Source organism: Emydura macquarii, unplaced genomic scaffold, assembly GCF_026122565.2.
Source record: "Emydura macquarii macquarii isolate MOO-44397 ecotype Brisbane River unplaced genomic scaffold, CSIRO-AGI_Emac_v2 contig_691, whole genome shotgun sequence".
Classification (NCBI taxonomy): domain Eukaryota; kingdom Metazoa; phylum Chordata; order Testudines; family Chelidae; genus Emydura; species Emydura macquarii.
Window position 1 is genome coordinate 16,707,991 of NW_027130828.1, and position 14,383 is coordinate 16,722,373.

The 14,383-nt window shown below is 48.5% G+C and overlaps 1 protein-coding gene across 1 annotated transcript in view; it reads right to left on the reverse strand.

Annotated features, from left to right (window-relative positions):
* The window catches only part of LOC137148963 (collagen alpha-1(V) chain-like), a 132,135-nt gene that overhangs the window by 55,232 nt on the left and 62,520 nt on the right, over nt 1-14,383 (reverse strand). The window contains exons 9-10 of the mRNA XM_067542196.1: nt 5,873-5,917; nt 3,996-4,115 (exon numbers count right to left, since the gene is read on the reverse strand). Of these exons, the coding sequence (XP_067398297.1) occupies nt 3,996-4,115; nt 5,873-5,917 (165 nt within the window). The remainder of the gene's footprint in view (nt 1-3,995; nt 4,116-5,872; nt 5,918-14,383) is intronic.

Genomic DNA, 14,383 nt, shown 5'->3' on the forward strand with positions numbered 1-14,383 from the left:
CATGTGGTGCGCTCCCCCTCGTTCACAACTCCCCCCACACCCCTTCCTCTTTGATGTTATTCACAAAGGGGAAAGACGTCTCTCTGCGGCGGTAACAGGTCCAAGAACACCCATTCCAAGCCCGTAACCAACAGACGTGTGCATTCGCTTTTACAGCACAACTGTACATGGCTGATGGAGCCACCAGCAGCAGCGATGGAGCATTCTTGTTACAGCTCGCCTTGTGGAACCTGCATTGCCCACTCCTTTCCACCTCACGCTTCCTGCTGGAACAATAAAACGTGAGCTCCCCTCAACACAGGCGAAGCCAGGACATGCAGCTGGCGTCTCAGAGTACACGCCTGATGTACACGCTCCAATGGCTTTCCAGAGCCAGGTAGGAACCGACAAGGTGACTCGATCGACCTGTTGTGGCACCGCTACACCACACACACAGGATGTGCGGCACCAGATCAAACCATCCGTCTCTCCATAGCAGCAGTGGCCAATAGTTGATGCTTGAGTAGAATGACTGTAAAGTATTTTAGTCCCTGTCACCATAATATCTGAGCCCCTCACAGCCATTAATGCGTTTCTCCTCACAACACCCTGTGAGGTAGGGCAGTGCCATTATCCAGATTTTACAGCTGGAGAGCAGAGAGGCTAAGTGACTTGCCCGGGTGTCACAGAACCTTTATGGCAGAGCAGAGAATCTAATCTGGGTCTCACACGGCTTTGTCTAGCACCCTGGGCGTGGGAGCATGCTTCCTCTCTCACCCAATAACCAAGCTGACCAACACAGCAGTACTGCAGAAGTGGCGAGTTATATGGGCCGTGGTGCCCGTGCTCCACCAATAATCAGGAACATGGCCCGGCTCCACCAATATCTCTGTGCTGCTGGGCGGCCAGCCGTGGAGCCTCCATTGGCACTTGGCGGTGAAGGGCAGAGCACAGCGGTCCCCAGCACCTAGGGCGGCCTGGCCGTTCTGCCCCCTTCCCTCCCCGCCCTGGACACAGTCACAGCGGCTGGCCAGGAGCTGCTCCGGTGCTGGCCCTGCCCTCCAAGCAGAGCAGCAGCTGCTCCCCCCTCCCGGCCCCTTTTCTTCCCCTCGCCCCTCTCCCATGTGGGCCCAGCACTCTGGCCAGGAGGTGCTCCTGCCCCAATCAGCACGGCGGCCGTCCCCTCCACCCCCCGGCCCCACCGCTCATGGGCCCAGCTGGCCATACCTCCCTCAGAGGCTTACAAGGCAGGTGTGGGGGGCAGGACTTGGACCCGTTCTGGGCACCACAAAATTTATATAAACCTGGCACCCATGGCAGAGGGTGTAAAGAGAGCCCTTTCCAGAACCCTGCAAAGCATTGCTCTAGGTGTTTAAGCACACCAAGTGTCATTATCTGAGGGACCCACTTCTGTCGCTGCATGAAGTGTCTATACTGCAGCTGCAGCCTGGCAGTGCTTGTAGCGCAGACACACCCAGAACCTAGGAGTCAGAGATTCTGCATCTGACTTTGGTGGCTCCTGTCCCCGGAGTGCCTTCCAATCAGAAAGAGCAATGACAATACCTCTCTTCCCTGTCCCAACCTGCAGAGAAATAGTAGATTATAGTCTGTCTGCAGGAATGTCTCCAGCAACCCAACGGTAGCTAAATCAAAGAGATCGGTTCTGAACCTGGTGAAGCCCATGGTCATTCCCATCTCCTGCGGGGGGTGGGGTACACAGAGCAGCTCCAGCTCCCGTCAACAGCCAGCCTCCTGCACCCACAAGTCCCCCATTATGGCCGAGAGTTTCATTGATCCAGTCACCTGCAACTGTCACGGGAAGCCATGGAAGCAGCAGGAAAACTGATCTCTCAGATCATCAGGACCAGCCCCATCAAGGACTTTGATGATAAGAACAGGGACCTAGAACCACACCCTCATCTACAGGGAGCCAGGAGTGATGCTCTCACGGCAACCTGCGTTGCTAAGCAGATGGGTGGATGGGTTCTGTACAACCTGGACCTTCTTCAGACTGCAATGGCTTCACTCCTAGATACAAGGGGCATTAATCCAGCCTGGGATGTCATGGACAGGTGGAACACTATGGCCAGCTGTGTCTGAAAGACGGGGTGCAATATTCCAGTCAGTCATAGCTGGAATTCCTTATTTTTTCTGCCAGTGTGGCTATTTAGACATTCAATAGCCCTATTTCTGGCTGTGGCGCTGACTTGTTCCATCCATCACCTCAGGCCAGTTTTTTTACAATAAACCCTTGGTCCCTGACTCCCCATCCAGAGCTCAGGTTAATATCCACACTTGCCCCCTCTCTGCGGAGCGCTGTTTGCAAAGCCAGTTTGTAGAGTGGCTGGCCCAGTGGTTACACATCATGGCTCCTGCATAAAGCACACAGGGGCACTGGCTCGGCACTAAAAGGCAGAGCAGTGGTAGGCTCTGAAAGAGCAACATGTGCTACCCCTGCAGTCCCAGCCTGCAACCCAGCCTGCATGCATCACGGCCAGCAGGGAATCTGATGCGGCTTTAAAAAGCATTAAAGGCCTTTGATGTTTTAATATGCCTTCCCTAACACGTCGCAGCAGCAGCATGCAACACTAATAAAGGGAAAGCATTAAATACAGAACATACTGATTCCATTTCATGCAAGGACAGCTTCAGTCGGAACTGTCACCAGCTTGAAACATGTTTCTCCTTAGGATTCTTGCTCGTCTTTACATGTGGTTTTAATCAGGACTGCTTTCCCGCCCCCTCCCTCAGGGCAAAGTTTGGGAATGTGGGTTAGGAGGGGAAAAGAAGTAAAAACCCTAATGCTGGAAATAGAAAACCATGGATTAGCCCTCCTGAGAAATCCCCACGTCTGCTCTTTCAGCTTTCATCCTTAGCAAAACAGAAAAGATGGGTCCATGAAGTAGGGAGGCTGCTGCTGCTTCTCCTACAGCCCCACCGCTTTGCAGAATATACCCCCGCTGTCCTTGCTGCTGCCACCGCAGGAAGTCTGCCAGTGAAGTTCTGACTAATCAAAGCGATGAATCAGAATATACACACATGCACAGCACACTGGTCACCCCCCTTTCATTTCATTGCTGGGCCACAGAGAGGTTTAATTGCCTATGGTTACTATCAGCTAACAGTTACTCCTTTCGGTTAATTGGTAGAGAGGTGTGCTTTGGTGTGAAAAATCTCGGGTTCAAACCCTCTGTTGATGCCTGGGGGGAGTTTCTTACTTGGGCGAAGCAGGATTTTATCATACTGCTCCCCAGAGTTTGCTTTCTGAGCGATAAGGAGCTTTTTGTTCCTCTGGCTCGTGGGATACTTACTACAGAACAATGCTGAGAGCCTCCTGAAGATTAGCTTCTCCTGTGATGTGAGTAGATCATAAAAGAAATGTAATTGTGTTAAAGACATGACTGTACCAACCGTGAGTAACCTCTCAGTCTTACAGCCAGAACTCTCCCCTGCCCTCCCCACTATCTCAACCATAGGGCCAGCTAGGAAATTAGATTGTAGGCTCTTTAGAGGGAGGCTGTGTGGCTTAGCGGACAGGGCATTGGACGAGGCCTCCAGCGACCTGTCTTCCATGCCAGGCCGTGGCACAGCGCTGCCATAATTGAGTCTGGAACAGGCATTCACAAACATGGAGGTCAAGCTTCCAAAAATCTGACAATTAACTTCTCCGTGCCGCAGTTTCCTCAGCTGTCAGAAGGGGATAGAATTTATGTGCTGCACAGGGATGTAGTGAGACTCAGCTGGTGCCTCAGAAGCTCTTTGAGCGCCTCAGGCAAGAGGTGTTATTGACGTGACACTCTTTCTATGCAGAAACTTTAAGTCCCTCTTTCGTCTCACCCTGGCAAGAAAGCCCACTCCCCAGTTCCTGCTGCACCTCTCTACTCAGGGGTATGGGTTTGCAGGAGGAGCCAGACACTGTGCAGTCCACCCTAGTATGGGATGCTCTGGGCTGCGAGCAGTTTGAGTTTTCCTTTCCTTCTCAGCTCTCCGCAGAGACGGGCTCGTCCTAGACTCACCATGAACGCCAGCCAGTCCTCTTTTGAATTCCTCCAGAGAACGACGGTAGGTACACCAGGAACGCCCGGGGGGCCTGGATCTCCAGGGGGACCTATTCTCCCCATTGCGCCAGGGTGCCCCTAGGAAAGAGAGAGGAGCGGCTCCTTTAAGACAGGCTTGGATTTTTCAGTCAGCACAAAACCAGAGCTGGGCCTGAATCAAAACCACGTATCCCAACTGCGAGGGAGTTCAGATCTGAACTTCTTGGCCGATTCCTGTGACCAAAATGGGATAAACCGAGACTCAAACAACTCTGGGGAAAGTATGGAGCTGGGAATGAAAGATGTGGCTTGACCCAACCCTAAAACAGACACAAGAATACACACAGGCCAAGCGAGATGCTGTAGGTGGAGATCACAGATGTCTCTCTCTCTCTGTATAACTCTAGAGACACAAACAAAAGGGATCAGTGTAACTGTCTGTGCTACACATACCCATCTCTCCCTAGTTCTCTCCAAAGAGACACATTGAGATGTGCTGACAAAGAAACCCATCGCCACCCAGGGCGCCGCTAAAAGCATCCATCGCCCTGGAATCTGAACACTGTACATATCTAGTGGGGTACACCAGCTTTAGATAGATAAATGATGCTGAATGATGCTAGGTCGAGTGGGGCCCTTGTACTTCAAGCAGCAAAATCGCCGTTATCTCTGCGGCAGCGTGGCCAAAGTTTCAGCCACATCTGAGAAACCAACATCCCCATGTGGGCTGCTGGCCGCAGTTTCAAGCCCTATGCTGGTGTCCGCTTTCCTTTTTTTAAAGAGAGAGTGTGGTTATTTAAAGTCACCACGCGCACCACTGTGCACAGTCAGGACAGCTGGGAGGGCAGGAATGTAACCGTGCCAAGGGCTGCCCTCTGGGTTTCTAAAGCTGGGGAATGTGGCAGCGTGCAAGGGCCATAGCCTTTGGAACACGTCTCTGCAGTGCGGGAGGAATATGTACATGCACTGCTGCCCCGGAGCTCTGACAGTACATCTACACAGCAAAACCAACAAAACCTTGCAGCAGTGAGTCTCAGATCCTGGGTCAACTACAGACCAAGAATTGCCATGTATACGTTTGGGCTCAGGCTGGAATCTGGGCTCTGAGACTGAGAGGGGACGGTTTCAGGGCCTGGGTTCCAGCCTGAGCCTGAAAGTCTACATTGCTATTTTAGCTCCACAGCACAAGCCCTCCAATCCTGAGTCAGTTGACCCGAGCTTTGACACTCGCTGCAGTGAGTATTTTTTTTGCTTTCTTCTTGCTGTGTAGACGTACCCTGAGAAGCCAGATCTGAAACCTAATGGGCAATGTGAAGCAGCACTGGAGCAACGCTCACTTCCCTCCCCAGACCATATAACACCCAGGGTTTCTGTTGAACTTTCTTTGTTGACAAAGGCTATTCCGAAGGCATACAGTGTTTGTCCATAGAGAGGGCAGTGCAGTCTATTGGACAGAGCACTGGTCTGGGTCTTGGGAGACCTGGGTTCTATTCTCTGACTCTGGCCTACTGGGTGGTCGTAGATAAGTCACTTTACCTCTCTGTGCTTCTGTTTCCTCATCTGTAAAATGGGGATAAGGATATTGTCCTGTGCAAGGTACCTAGCACTTATTCAAAATAATGTAAGTAGCTCAAACTCCTCTACTGGGCTTGTACAGAAAAGCCGTCTCAAGATAATAAGCATGAATTTGGCTCTAAAACATCCCAACAAAAGCTGAATCATCATCACGTAAGCAGTGGTGCAGGAATCTCAGAAGCTCACCAGGCAGGTTCTAATCAAGAGAAATGTCAGAGTTGCATTCACCCCTGGACCTAAACCACAGCTAATGAACTTCAAGAGTATTCCAATGTACTTACTTTGTCTCCTTTGGGCCCCAGAAGTCCACGTCTTCCTGGGCAACCCTGAAAAGCAAAACAAGAGTTGTGTCATAACTGCTTTTGTTCGCCCGACTCCACTTGGGGAAAGGTTTCAGAAGCTGGCACAGGACAAACTTGAGCCGTGGAGATCCTCCAAGCTGATTGTAGAACAGGCACTTCTAAGCAGAGCTACTGCAAACAAAGGCTGGAAGGCAGAGAACTGAACTGGAATGCTCACCTCATGCTTGGCTGGGTGGAAACCATAGTAAGACTGTCACAGGGCCTGTCTACATGGGGACACTCAGAGAAGTTAATATGAATTAATGAAAAGTGTGAATTTAAAGTGGATTAGTTTAACTGCCTTAAACCTGTGTGGACACTCTCATTCAGAATTAAAGTGGCCTTAATTCAGTATATTTTAGTTCAAACTAAGCTTAATTATGGCCACTTTAAAAGCTGGTCTACGCTAGAAACTTAGATCGACCCAACTACGTTGCTCAACGGCGTGAAAAATCCACTCCATGAGTGAAGTAGTTAAGCCGACCTAAATCCCATGTGTAGACAGCACTACTTACCCTAGGTATTGCCTCCTGGAGAGGTAGATTTACTACAGCGATACAAGATCCCCTCCCGTTTCAGTAGTAAGTGTCCACACTGAGGCGCTACAGCGTTTTGAGTGTAGATATAGCCAACTTTTAATTTTTTTTTTTGTGAGGAAAATGCTGATTCCCACCACAAATTTCTGTTTCAATTGAAGAGTTAGTTTTGAAGGGAAGGTTTGGTCCAAGATGGAAGTCACAACGCACAAGAGACAATCTCTAGCCAAGAGGTTAGGGCACTCGCCCGGCATGTGGGAGAGATCCAGGTTCAAAGTCCCCAATCCAAAGCAGGCAAGACTTGAACCTGGATCTCTTCCATAATCACTGGGCTAGTGGTTATGTGGGGGTGAGATAGACTTGGACACACACCCAGGACGGGGAAATAGTTTCCTGTTCCGCTCTACTCAGCAGCCTACAGCCCATTGATTATCAATGAGACTTTGTTTCTTGACTGCCTATGTCACTTTTGAAAATGGTACTTGGGAACCTTGGAAAATTTGATCTAATTCCTCTATTTGAGAGCACCAGTCTTTGGTTTGTAAAGTTTTTTGCTCAGGAAAAGGATGAAGTACAAATGTCATAGGGGTGGGGAGTGTTTTTGTATTTTCAGTTGTTTTGTAAGGAAAAAAAAGCTCTGCATCAAATTCTCTTGCCTGGTAAAAATCTAGACCTTTAGCTACTGTAAATCAGCATAACTCTATTAAAATCGTTAGGGCTATGTATGTCCCTTTCTACCAGCTGATGATCTGATCCAAAAATATACTACCTGCAACAATGACACTGGTGAATTCAATTATATCAGGAAGCAAACACTCTGAGTCCCGAGGGTAAATTGCAATTCAACACATATAGTTTTGGGCCTAGGTATTTTTAGTGAAGACAGTCTGGAAGCCATGCCTACACGTCTGGTGGCTCTGTGATGTGAGTCATGTTCTACTAAACACTGAACTGAGAACTACCCAGACTTAGTTCACCCAAGATAACAACTTGAGGGGAAAGCGTTCACAAGGACTTCAGTTAGACAAGAAAAAAAATACACTAAAAGTCTCCTTTCATGCTGAGTGGGAGAAGAAACAAGAGATACAGTCCAGATCCTTCCCTGGACCACCAAGAGCACCGAAAATGGCCCTTCAAACTGCTCTGTCCATACTGCTCAGTTACATTTTACGGCAGCTGCTTTGGCATGGAAATAACTCAAATATCGTTCTCAAGACACGGCCGTTATCTGGAATATTGTACTGGAACAACATTGGCAAACTGGTATGAAATTCCACATGGTTTCATGGTTTGTGTATGTCCAGATGCACACACTCTGGCCTCATGCACAGCAATTTTGACTTTTTAAAAAAAAAAGAAAAGAATTATATGGTGTACATTTATCCTGAAGGACAGCCATCCTTGAATATGATTCTCTGGAAAACGCATGAAGCATAAAAGTGCTATTGGAAAGTTTTGGCTGACTTTCAGGATGTGTGAAGGAAGGAAGCAGTCATGGGTAAAATACAAAGTTGCCCTTGAGTGTAAAAACACAACAGAGCTAGCAGAGGTGGCCTTTCAGTCCCAATAGCCTTTGAAATGAACTATTTCTGCTGATTATTTGTGCAAGTTATCCCGTTTAATAAGCTATGTGTGCAATAACCCTGGGTGATTTGGCCCTCTGCACAGCAGCTCAAAACATTTAAGAATTGTGCGCACAAATGGCTCTAAATATTTATACTGTGCTCACAACAGTGATATCTGGAAGATGGAGCCAATAGTCTCAAATCTGGGTGCTTATGAACTCGTGCACATTAAGAAATGGTCTTGTTTTCAGAGATGTTGAGTTCCCACAAATACCACCAAAGTCAGTGAGAGATGGGAAATTGCGTTCTGGGTTTCTACTGCCTTGGGAAGCTCAAACAGCTGAGCTGTTGGAATGACGGGCTGGGAATCGGGCATTTAGTGCTGCCACCAACTTCTCTTCTCTCATATAAAACCAGTCCCTCTGCATCCCCAAAGGACGTTCACAGGCAATATCACACTGCGTAAGACTACAAAAGCCTTCTTGTGCTGCTCCAGCTGTATCAGTACCTTCCTCAAGTTCCTTCCCTGGTTTTCCTCATCTTTGACTTCAGGGCCCTGGCCTGCTCAGTTCTGCTCTCACTAGCCCCCTGCTAAAATAACCCCCCAGTTCAGCTTGTTATACTCACATTCCATCCCGAACCGTCATCTTGCTCTGTATGGTTCTCTAAATGCTCTTCACCAACTGCTCTTCTTTTGTCTCCTCTTCCTGCTCTTTTTTCTACCCCATCTTTCTTGTGGCCCCCTCAGATGGATTGCTCTTCCCCATGCACCCCTTCTCCTCTTTTCCATTTTCTCTCAGAGGACATCTCCTTACTTTCTCATCCTTAAGCTGTTAGTTCATGCATGCTAGGAGTTCGAAGCTAGCCCCTTCAAGGCCTCAACATCTCCTTACATCCTCTTTGCATTCACACTGGGCAGATCTACTGGGAGGTGCAGGACTCTCTCTCAAGCATGGCAAAGCAAACCAGTCAGCCAAAGTTGGGGAGAAAGGTTGATTTTGTGCTTAAGGTACTGGACTAGGTCTCAGGAGGGCTGGGTTCAAATCCAGACTCTCCCACTACCTTCCCTCTGTGACTTTGGGCAAATCACTTATACTGAGAGTCATTTCAGTTTATAATCCTTCCTTCCACCCTTTGTCAGCCTACTTAGAATCCCTGTCCTGAGCTGCTTACAGCCGAACATCATGTTGTTGTTACCACAACCACTGCACAACGGGTCTCCAATTTCAGTTGGATCCTCACCATGCAATAATGTAATACAAATAATGAGTAATATTAAAATTAATCTGTACCCAAGTCTCAAACTGACTGGTATTTCCAAAACGAGGAAAAACATTCCCCTTCCATGGTCTTGGCTCATGGTCATGTGTTATAAATTATGCTATGTTCATGCTCGGGATACTCAATCTTTCTGCATTTTGATGGACAGTGAATTGATTAGATTAGATTCTCCTTGCTCATATTAATGAATAGCCACCATAAATTCACAAAATAAATGCCATCTCAGGAGGGAAATATTATAGACAAATATATAAAAATCCAGATATATGAGGGAACAAAAAAGGCAAAGATTTGGGAGTTGTTATTGAATGCAACAGTCACCATGGCATTAGCTACAATTTCACAGTATATATTTCTCTCCCTCCTTACAAGCCGAATTCCTCTTAAATTGATACCATTTAGAGCAAGACAAAACACGTTCAGAGCACCAAGAATAATGGACTAAATGGCTATGACATTTCAGAGCAGAAGATGAAAATTGATCCATGGGGTCTCTTAAAGAAAAGAGTTAGTATTTTTCTCTGTAAATCATACTCAGTGTCATTCTGGAGTATAATCCTTCACCTTCCAGAGTGACCTAACATTTGTAACTGCACGTGTCATGAAACAATGGATAACTCCTTAGAGAAAATCAGAGTCATGCTTCTGTATTTGTTTCCCCTATGGAATCACACTGTCCTCCCACATGATGTGTTCCTATCAGAATTCAGAGTAAATTCTGGAACAGAAAACATGCCAGTTCCTTTAAATAACCAGAACTAAATTTGATTAACAAACCAAAGCCAGACAATACTTAAAAGCTACCATGTAACCTCCCCAAATAAAACATTGGGAGTCAAATCTCCAGCACAGAAGCTTCTGAATAATGACAATGTGGTTAAATCTTTGGCAGGATGAGAAGCAGAGATCATAAGCATCAACAGTTTTTAAAATAAAAAATACTTTTCACTTAACATAGTACTTTTCAACTCTAGACCTTAGATCTCTTTACAAATGGTGAATGAGAATCATTATCCCCACATTGCAGATGGACAAACTGAGAAGGGAAATAACTTGACTACAGTCATATGGGAAATCAGGAGAGGAACTGGGAATAGAACCCTGGTCAGCAAATCTCAAGCCTGTATTCAGTCCACCTTACTCTGATGCCCCACTCTGCAAACACTGAACACAGTCTGACCTGGTTAGCAAACAACCAAGTCTTTGCAAAGTATTAAGCACAGCTCTAGCCATGACTCACGATGTGGGCAGCTGCTCAAAACACTTTGCAAAGGCATAAAACCTTTGATGAAGAACCTCAGCAAAGCAGAGGCTCACAGGCTGCACTAGAAAGCGGAAAGCATCCTTGCTTTAGGAACATGACACATTAGCAGCCCCAAGGGGAGATCAATTGCATTTTCTTTCCTTCCATTTGAACAGCTTGCACTGTTAAATGCATTGTTCAATACAGACACTGCAATACAATATGCTAGGAGTATCCTCACCAACATTAAGCATAAGTACCGCTGCGTTAATCTGCCGTGGGTTAAGAACTGCACCCCCTTGGCTCCTGCACCAACATGGCTGCTGCCCACAAACCTCATGTTATCTCCATCTGCCTGTGCTTTACTGCCTTGGTAAAGGCAGCTAAATGTGCCAGCTGCCAGAGCAGAGGAGACCAACATCCACACTTCGAGCACAGCCTCGCTCTTCCCAGCTCCGTGTCCAGCGATGAATCAGGATCTCAGAAGCCAAGGGTCAGACCTTGTGCAGAGCGAAATGGGATCAAAACTATTCTGGATATTAAAGGAATCTCTTGGCTTTTCCAAAGCACAGAAAAGCCTGAGAAGGCCATTTTCAAGGAGATCAGAAATATACCAAACTGCAACCAGAGAGACTTGTACATGCAATAAATAGAAATTGGAGCGTTTGTGAAGGCCAGGAAGGAGGAGAAGGGACAACCAGGGCACTCTGGAAACAAAGAAACTGAACATGTCAGAGAGGGAGAAAACCAGGCTCCCTTTCCACAAGGGTTGTTTATCTTTATTGCCATGTTGCCCTGGCTGTCATTTTTCCATAGGCCCTGCAGCAATGGGATGTTCTGCTGTGCTTGGAAGGAGCAGTGGGCATCTTGTGATTGACACCAATCACGAATCCTGAGCTCTAGTTCCTGACTCACCCTGGGACTTCGGCCATGTCATTCTGCCTCGCTCATATGTGCCTCAGTTTCCCTATATATAAAAGGAGGATTATTTCTTATTTCTACTACAGTAGCACCTAGATCCCTCAGACAAGATTGGGGCCCCAGTGTGCTGGGTGCTGTACAAACACATAATAAGAGAGAGTTTCTGCCCCCAAAGAGCTTGAAAGACAGAAAAGGGGTGGGAGGAGGAACAGAGGCGCAGAAAGGAGGCATGACTTGGCCAAGGTCAGGCAGCTGGTCAGTGGCAGAGCTGAGAATTTTATCTACCTATCTAAGTCCCATCACCTGAGTGCCCTCTATTAAAATCAATAGTGAAGAACCTAGTGGACTTCATGCAGTCTCTGGCCCTTCCCTTTCTGGGGGTAAATCCTCTGCTGTAGGTAGGCTTCTTCTGATTTGCTTTGTTAATTTGTTTCAGGAACGTATGGAGAACAGGGAGGCAGACTGAAGGGCAATCAGTGCCCCCTCTGTGCAAGGGAGTGATATGCATCCTTATCTGTCACTTGGTTGAGTTTCTGACAGCTCACACAGAACCATTGTTTCCCATCCTCCTTCTTGACCAGGACAATAGAGACTGCCCAGAGACTGTGGCTTTCTTTGATCACATCTGCTTCTTTCATCTCATAAAGTCTCGCTTTTATTTATCGACACAAACCAGACTGGGCAGGCTAGCTTCTCTCCTGAATCCGGGCCTGGCTAGGGATGATCCGGTGCTGGATGTCAATGGCGCACCCGAAGTTGGCGGAGAGCCATGAGAAGGCAATGGAGTGCTTCCAGATCAGCTGGCTCAGAGGTTCTTTGGTAATCAGTGTATCACTCATGCCTATTCTCTTGGAGCCGAGCCTCCTCGGGGCCTTTGCTGAGGCTGCTTTGTAAAACAATGGGGGAAATCGCAGGTTCCAGTCTTTCCTTGGAGATCACTACCGCCGTCCAGGAGAAGCCAGAAGGCCTGGACAATGGCTCAGTTGTGGAGCAACCCTACAATGGTCCCTCACTGGAACATTCCCTTTCTGACAGGTACCAGCCAGCAAGTCCCCATCATTGAATTTCCATGTATGCCACCGATATGGCTCCATCAAGGCCATACAGTCCTTGCCCCCTAAGCCCGTCTTTGCCTGGCATAGGAGGATTGTCTCTGGCCAGTTCTATCTAGTGTCCTAAATCCTGATGGTGATATGCTGGCAGTTCAGTATTTGTTTGATGGTGTTCTGCCCAACAACTGCTGAGCAACAGAATTAGGGGACCTTTCTGTTAATCATGCAGCCAACTGCTTCTCATCTGATAGACTGAAGGTTCAGTTGGAGGCAGGTGGCACAAGGCAAAGTCTCAGAGACTCCATGAATCCACCAGGGACTTCGCTATAGCTATGGACTTTATGTGGGAGGTGCTAAGATACTGTGGCAATGGGCATCAATATACCGTTTTGAGAGAGAGAGAGATGAAAGAGGCTGTGATGAATAAAAGCTTCAGAGCCTTAACTCTGGGTTTCTGGTGTCTGTAACGTTTGCACTATTTAAAAAGGGAAATCAGCCACCTTAATTCCTGTGAATTCCATGCCACCCCCACCCCTATTTAAGGTCAGTGCTCATGCTATTCTGTGCTTCCTCTGCCTGGCACCAACCCACCCCCAGACTTTGGCATCACATAGAAATGAGACCTGGATTAATTCCGTATCCATTGCTGACTCAGGGGAGCCCACAGCCTTCTGTCTTGCTGAACTGCCTGTGACAAACCAGTCGGGTGTGAATGTCACCCCTCTCGACAGTCAATCCAGAGGAAGCCGAATGGTTTCTCATCAGGGCTCCTTTCTGAAGGCACTCTTCACTGGCGGTTCCCTTCTATGGCTGCAATATCCAGCCACCCCCTTGGGCCTTGCTCCCGGGGAGTACGCCTAGACTTGGGGCTGAGGGAGTGATTCCCAGCTCGCCTAGACATCCTCGCGCTAGCTCTCCTCAAGCTCCTGTGCTACAAATGGCAGCGTAGCTGAAGTAGCGCGGGCAGCGGTGAGCAGTGGCCTGGGCGAGCCAGGCTAACCATGAACCTGCCTGAACCGTGCGAGCCCGTAACTGCGGGCAGCTAACCCAGACTGCCGCTCGCCCCTGTCTGTGCTGCCCCAGCCACACGACCATTTGCAGCGCACTGGCTGGGTGAGCGCTACCGCAGGCGTGTGTCTGCGTGAGCTGGGAATCACACCCCTCGCTCCAAGCGTAGACGTGGTCTCGGACTTCATCTGCGGGCTCCATGCAGCAGCGACTCGCCCTCTGCGGCACTGCTCCACCCACCAACTGCAACATCTCCTTCCTAGCCTCCTGGCCTCGGCCTCGTTTTCGGACGCAGCACACAGGGCATGTCCAGATGCAATCCAAATCGAGCGTCAACCAATCAGCTCTCACGGCCGCTGCGTGTCCCTCTCCCTTGTGGAACCAGTCAGTACCCCTGCTTTCCTCCACTGTGCTATTGTTGGGACCTATGGCACCTCCTTCACCCACTCCCTCTGGTGTTTCTATGCTACACGTATAACTAGGTGGTAAGAGCCAGCACGGGGCAAGGAGTCAGACTGCTCCATCGGAGACAGCGATGGTCCATCTCCCCTCCCAGTGGCAAAATTCCCCAGTGCATTGCCCAAGAGACAAGGGCCCAATGCCGAGCGATGGGAGGGTGGTCTCCTTCCAGCAGGTGAAATCCTCCCACTCCTCAGGACTGACCTGGCCCCGACTCAACAACTTTCCCCTGGTGCTGCAAGCATTTGCTACTCACCAGGGTGAGAGCAGCAGGGACTAGATCCACAAGAGCGCCTCTTCCTCATCACACCCCCTATGGATTCATCTCCCCCTGTGCATACACTCTCTTGACACCCACTGCACCTGGAAAGCCGTGCCTCTATCCT